The sequence below is a fragment of the Chionomys nivalis genome, chromosome 22 (assembly GCF_950005125.1).
Source record: "Chionomys nivalis chromosome 22, mChiNiv1.1, whole genome shotgun sequence".
Taxonomy (NCBI): domain Eukaryota; kingdom Metazoa; phylum Chordata; class Mammalia; order Rodentia; family Cricetidae; genus Chionomys; species Chionomys nivalis.
Window position 1 is genome coordinate 12915319 of NC_080107.1, and position 7305 is coordinate 12922623.

Genomic DNA, 7305 nt, shown 5'->3' on the forward strand with positions numbered 1-7305 from the left:
GATGCTATGGCATTTTGGAAGAAAGGCCTTGTGGGAGGTCTTTGATGGTTGAGGCATCCTCCCATACTGTTTCTTGGCCATTGGATGAGTGATTTGTTCTACCAGAGTTCCATTGCCATCAGCACTCCCTCCAGAGGCCCCAAAGGAAAGGCCTTTCTAGCCGTGGACTGGGACCTCTGAACTGAGCCAGCACTGTCACACAAAAGGCTCCGAATTCTATAGCTTCTAGCTGTGTGGTACAGGACCCCAAAAGGACAAAGAACATTTCATGTTCACCTTTCTACTCCCCGGGCTGCAATTAGACTGTTTATCACCTATTGCTCAATCATGAGCTGACACAGTCCCCAGCCTCAGTGTTCAGGTTTACATTCCAGAAATAGAATTTTGGCAGCAGATTGGCAGATGAACTAAGGGACAACAGCATCAAACATGGGATATCCAGCAGGAAGGCTGGAGGCATCCATGCGGGAAGGGGTTGAAGAGACAGCCTAGTTGGTGCCTTAGTGGGGGTTACAATTGCTGTGATGAAACACCATGACCCAAACAAGTTGGAGAGGAAAGGGTTTATTTGACTTATGCTTCCACATCACTGTTCATCTTCAAAGGAAGTCAGGACAGAAACTCAAACAGGACAGAACCCTAGAGACAGAGGCCATGGAGGAGTGTTGCTTACTGGTTTGCTCAATCTGCTACCTCACAGAACCCAGGACCACCAGCCCAGGAGTGGCACCACCCACAATAGGTTGGGCCCTCCCCGACCAGTCACTGTTTAAGAAAATGCCCTACAGGCTTACCTATGCCTGATCTTATAGAGGTATTTTCTCAACTGAGGCTCCCTCCTCTCTCTTGACTCCAGGTTGTGTCAGGTTGACATAAAACTAGCTAGCACAGTTGGTAAAGTTCTGGTCATAAAAGTGCGAGGGCTGAGGTCCAGGTTCCCATCACCCACATACAAAGCCAGATGGCAGTGCATATCTGTGACCCCAGTCAGCATTGGGGAGATCAGAGGCAGGTGGATCCCTAGAGCTTTCTGGCCAGATACTCTTCCTGAAGTGGTGAGCTCTAGGCTCAGTGACAGACCCTATCTCAAAGAATAAGATGGAGAGCTACAGAGAAAGATAATGACTTCTAACTTCCAAACATGTGTGCACACACATGAATTGATGATGGAGGAGGGTCATCTTTCTATCTGTTGTTTCATTGATTAATTAATAAAGAAAACTGCTTGGCCTTTGATAGGACAGAAAATTAGGTAGGCAGAGAAAACAGAACAGAATGCTGGGAAGAAGGCAGTGAAGTCAGTCGCCATGATTCTCCCACTCCAGACAGACGCAGGTTAAGATCCTCCCTGGTAAGCCAGCTCGTGGTGTTACACAGAATATTAGAAATGGGTTAGATCAATATGTAAGAGTTAGCCAATAAGAGGCTGAAACTAATGGGCCAGGCAGTGTTTAAAAGAATACAGTTTCCATGTAATTATTTTGGGTAAAGCTAGCCGTGTGGACGGCCGGGTGCCAGGAACGCAGCCCGCCGCTCCCACTACAACAAACCGATGCTCACATATGCACCACATACACAAATAACAGTTACGGGGGGGGGGGGGGCAGGGCCTTGAGTCAAGTCATGAGGTGCTTATGACCTAGAATCAAAGGGGGTTTCAGGGTACCTCCATGAGGAAAGTGAAGGCACTGTCTACAGACACAAAGAGAGAAAGTACCAGTGAAGCTCTTTGCTTCTCTGGATGCAAAGCATGAAGAAGCTCTGTAGGGACTATTCCCCAGCTGGGCTCCCATCTCAGGGGCTCATGTGCTTTCTCCTGTTGAAGGGGGAATGCTGAAATCCTACCAAGAGAACATTTAAATGCCCAGTGTTGACCCAAGCTACCACAGTGCTGGAAAGTTCCCCTGGAGACTCTTGCTAGTCTCTTTCTGAGTATGACCAACAGTGTGACAAGGGCCTCTTTAGCAGGGAGCAAACTTGGTACCTTTCTTCATCACTTCAGAACTTAGGAAGGGATTAAAAGGAGCTATTTGTCAGTGGGATCAAAACTCAGCTGTGAGTTTAGAAAAACAAAACGAAACACAAAGAAATCTTATTCAGCTGGTGCCTTTTGTTCCGTAAATGTCAGAGCTAAGAGCTGTCTGGCTCTCCAGAATTCACAGAAATGTAATTAAACTATGTGGGATATATAGAAGGAAGCTGTCCTGGGAAGCTGATAAGTTCCCTAGCAAGGCTTTAAAAGGGTAGCCTATGGGTTACAGAGAAAGACCGTGGTAAGTTAGATATAAAGGGAGAGAGAACAGCTGCTCACTGATAATTGTCCAGAGTGAAACAGACTGAGCCTTTTAAAAGCAAAGCAAAAAATTGTACTCAAATGAATTAGATAAAATAATCTCCCTAGAGCTGTCAAGGGGCACACAAGCCTCCTGCCTCAGCCCCGAGGGTTGGCATGTAAGTCCATCCTTCCCGCCCTCTCTGCCAGCCATCAGATTCAAATGCAGGGGTGTGCCTTCACTCCTCAGTTCCTCCCTCTGCCCTCAGCACTTGGGAAATGAGGCAGCTGGATGCACCTAGAATTTAATGAGCATTTTGCTCCAAACGAAGAAAAATAGCAGAAAGAATTTACATTCCATGTCTCATTTTCAAAACATCATTGACTATTGACTCAATCACAGTATGTGCATTCACGGGGACAGCCATAACTTCAAGCAATGAAGTGTTCTTTGCTCAATAAGCCTTCAGCTCTCCTCTATGCTATTAGGGAGTGGTCCAGGTAACACACTAGCCAGTCCTCTTTTCTAGCCTCAGCTCCAACTGTCAAGTGTCTCCTATACCAATGTGTTGATTTGACACTGTGAGGAAGCAGAGGTAAGAAGAATTTCTTCCATAGCCTTGTGGTCAGTAGACTGTAAAGGTCTTTCAAGAGTGTGAGGTTCTACAGAGGGCCTCAAAACAGAGACAAAACTACTTGAGATCCCGTAGTAACCATCATGTCGGTCTCTCCATCTGCCTCTCGGCAGTCCAGCTCAGTTTCCCACTTGAGTTGGGACAGATAATCTTTACTTTACTGAATATTAGGTCAAGTCTCCAGCTTGCAACTACACAAATGAAACCACTTCCCTTGAGACCTGGGAACTCCATATCCAGCAGGGAGATGGTCACTCTTTGAGAGGTGTATGGATTGGAGGCTCCCAGCTCCCAGCTCATTCTTCCCTGGATGTGAGTGTGGTGGGAAGGATCACCCCCTCCAGCTGTTTCTTATTCTCTTGTGCTGAACACAGCACGAGCCTGTAAATGCTGCTCTGACCTGACCTTCCTAGCTCTTCCCTTCTCCTGTCAGAAGTTTGCCGTCCTTCATCTGACTGAAGCATCCCCTCATTGCACTCTAGACTCTTGAGAGCAGTTACAGAGTTCAGTATTTGGACCAACGCCATCTTTCCAACCCTTCCCCTCCACCAGCATCCTAGGAACAATGCCATCCTACCAACCTTCTTATAGAGAGCTAAAAAAGAAGACAGAGACTCAAGAAATAACATCCTTCCTGAGCAAAGCATCAGGGTCACACAGCTTTGTGACAAGATTAAAAACCCTAATCTTCTCAGGATGGGGGTGAAGGGCAGGTGGTTAATGAAACCCAAAAGATGATGGGAGAAGGTACATGATTTAACACGCCAACTAATGTCTCAAAGATGGGGCACAGAAATCAAAAACCGCTGTATTGCTAGCTGGTGAGGAAGGCAGCTGATGTGGCAGAAATACTGAGACTAGCTTCCTGCAGATCATCACGCTTGGATGCAATAATGAATTCTCCATCCATGGTTGCCATGACAGCCAGTTCATAATGCCCCATAGTCTTCTCGTATCTCAGGTTTGCCCAGATCCAAGAAGATCAGGATAAGAGACACCAGTCGGTGAAGGGAAGGTGGCTCTTGGGCTCCTTTAAGGTGTCCACATGTGTCCTTAGGCTCCTGTATCATCCTGATGACCAGAGGCAGGGAGGGGTGAGCTAGTTCAGAGGGGCTGGGTCCAAGACAAATCAGGGTGGGTCCTATGAGAATGAAGCAAATGGCCTGTGCCGTCGTCCTTGCTCTCTTCGGTCTCATGGGGAGTGCAATGTAGGGGACTCAGTCTCCTGCCCCAGACATCATTCATTCCCATTAAAAAACAGGAGGAGGGACAGAGGTGCACACATTACGTTCTCTCTAGGTCCCCTCTGCACAGCTGATACTCCTGGGAATGTCTGCTGTCCCCTGGACAGTGTGTCTAATGTCGCCCTGGCACCTTTTGCTAGGAATTGCTCACCACCACCACGCCAACTGCTGCAGGAGGGCAGAGGGGCAGCTGCGAGCAAACTCCTCGTTGTCCATTGCACTAGAGAATTAGCCGAGACCACGATCACAGTCTCACTGCTGTTTAACCTCTCTTTGCCCCATGGCCTTCCTCATTCCCTCACCTCTCTCTCCACTAGTCTCTGAAGAGCACTCCCTAACAAACCTTCCATACACAACTCTCAGACTCAGCTTTCGGGAGTCAGTGAACATGAGGAGGCAGATACAAATGGTGCCGGCCAACTGCATCATAGGCAGAGTTCCAAAAGGGGACATACTAAGTTAGAACATGAATTCTATAAAATGTTTCCAATTTGTAGAACACAATAATATTTCCCAACTGGATTCCTAGATCCACTATGTGTTAGAAGAAAAGAGGGTTACGGGTTTTTTGGTTTTTGTTTGTTTGTTTGTTTGTTTTAGCAGCTGAAGAAGAAACCTCATCCACACACCTTGCCGTACAGACTACAGTATCTCACAGCTGGTCAGATACGTGATGCACAGGAGGGGGGTCTACTCCTCCACCGCACCCCTGCAAACACGCTGGCCAACAAAGCACCCGCTTGCCCCCAGTGCTCAGCACTCACTTCCATGCAGTGGCTGGGCAACAGAAGCCTCTCACCTCCAGGACCAGCCACAGCTGTCCTCCGACGCAACGATCCACTCTGTAAAACATCCCATAAAACTGCACGACATTGGGGTGGTTAGGGAGAAACCGCAGAATGTTGTATTCAGCCTCAATCTCCTCATCCATATCCTAAAAGGGTTAAAAAAATACATGTAGTGTGATTTCTAACAGGTCTTAATAATAAAAGCCCAGAGTTGGATATTGGGGTAAATGCTGACAGATCAAAGAAGTAAAAGAGCCAATCCCTAGAGAGACCTTTCACCTCTACCAAACCCTCAAACCAAAATGGGCAAGACCCTGTCTCCATGAATCCTCAGACTGAATGCCCTGAGCTCCTGTCTCCTGCCTTATATTCCTCTCTCCACCCAGCCATATCACTCCTGTCTCCTCCTCCCTAGTGTTGGGATTAAAGGTGTGAGCCACCACTGCTTGACTGTGTTTCTCTTTGAGAAGGGACCAATCTCCTGTAGCCCAAGGTGGCCTTGAACTCACAGAGACCATCTGCCTTTGACTCCTGAGTGATGGGATTAAAGGTGTGCATCACCACTGCCAGGCCTCTATGGCCAGCTAGTGGCTTAGCTCTGTGTTCTGACCGTCAGGCAAGCTATATTTGTGAAAGCACAAACAAGACATCACCCATAATCCATGCTTGCTTTAAACAGGTATGTAAGGAAAGGTGCAGAAAGACACTGCGCTCAGATCATCAGTTAATAAAGCATGTTGATCATGGGTTTGGGATTTTTTGAAACATGATCTCACTATGGAGCCAGGATGACCTAATATTCACTGTGCTCCCTATGCTGACCTCCAACTCAAAATCACTCCCCCCCAAGGCCTGTCCCTCCCAAGGGCTGGAATTACAAGTATGCACCACCATATTAGACTCCACTTATATTAAAGTCACTCTTGTCAGATGTGAAAAAGAGCTAAGAGTCGCTGCACTGATACCATTTCCAACCTTTTGATTATTTTAAGCAATAACTTTCCTTTATGTTAACATTTTTCTTTAACTGTATTATTGTAAATAACTTTTTATTGAAAAATGTTTGAATGTTCAAAGATTGAAGGGGCTCACGCAAGACACAATTTCACTGTGCAGAGCAGAGCATTGTAACCTTGGCGTTTTGAGAGAAAATGTCACCTCAGATGATTGAATATCGTGAGGCTGGCTCATTTTGTGACTTAGAAAGAACAAGGAGTAAAATACAGCATTTTCCCCAAAAGAATAATTTCTAACAGTCCAAGACATTAAAACCAAAATAGCAATAAAACAGGCAAGAAACCAAAGTCCAGGAAAGTTTTGTTTTTGTTTTGTTAGTTTGCTTTGGGTTTTTGAGATAGGGTGTCTCTGCGTAGCCCTGGCTGATCTCGAACTTGCTTTGTAGACCAGGTTGGACTCTGTGCCTGCCTCTGTGACCCCGCAACCCCCAATCCACCCCTCCATCCGCTACTCCCCCACCCCGCCATGGGCTGGGATTAAAGGCATCCTCGGCCTCTCCCCAGCAAGTCTAGTGCAGTTTTAACTCCAAGCCAAGTTCTTTCCTTCTGAGGCGCTGACAAACCAGGATTCGTTTTGAGATTTCCTGTCAGCGTTCATGAAAATTATCCCCAAAAAACAGAAGAAATGGCCGACCCAGTGTGTCTGACACACCAGACATGGGTACAATTCCCTCTGTTACTCACACTCACGGGGTCCAGGATCTTCACAGCCGCCAGACTCCCGTCTCTCTTGTTGGCTACCTTGTAGACTTTGCCGTAAGTGCCTTTGCCAATGGTTTCTATAATCTCCCAGGTGTCCGTGGGGTCTGGGAGGGATTCCAGTCCAAGCATCATGGGGTTGTAGCGAAATAATCCATACAGGTGTTTCCTGTTGAGAAATTGTATCTTGAGCAGTGGATCGCAGGATTAAAGGGAACGGGCCTCTAGAACAGAAGTGATTCCTTTCTTAATCAGTAGCCTTGTTACTTCCTTTCTGTCTCCCTGTATTTTCAAGGCAGGAAAAGAATCCGACACATCCATAAGAAATGCTAATAGATGATAGAGTGGAGAAGTAGCAGGACTCTGACACGCGCTAAAATCACCGAAGCAAAATCACACACTGCGAGAGAAAGGGAAGGTGGTAGACGGGAGCAGCTGCCATGTCTGAGCAGCTGCTGAGTGGCAAGAGGTGGCTGCTACCAGGGAACGTAGCTGGAAGACGGCAGTCTAAATGCTTGTCCCCACTCTTGACCGGGGTTCCGGATAGTCGCTGGAAATGAATCCAGGAGATAGAGGTGTGCAAGGTCAAAAGCGCAAATTCTAGGTGCTGGTCTGGGCACAGAACCCACTGACCAGCCTCAGGGCCCTTTA

At 47.1% G+C, this 7305-nt stretch overlaps 1 protein-coding gene across 1 annotated transcript in view; it reads right to left on the reverse strand.

Moving 5' to 3' along the window:
• Myo3b (myosin IIIB) overlaps positions 1-6816 on the reverse strand; it is a 283171-nt gene extending 276355 nt beyond the window's left edge. The window contains exons 1-2 of the mRNA XM_057755693.1: positions 6640-6816; positions 4951-5085 (exon numbers count right to left, since the gene is read on the reverse strand). Of these exons, the coding sequence (XP_057611676.1) occupies positions 4951-5085; positions 6640-6789 (285 nt within the window). The 5' untranslated portion in view covers positions 6790-6816. The remainder of the gene's footprint in view (positions 1-4950; positions 5086-6639) is intronic.
• Between the last annotated feature and the right edge of the window lie 489 nt (positions 6817-7305).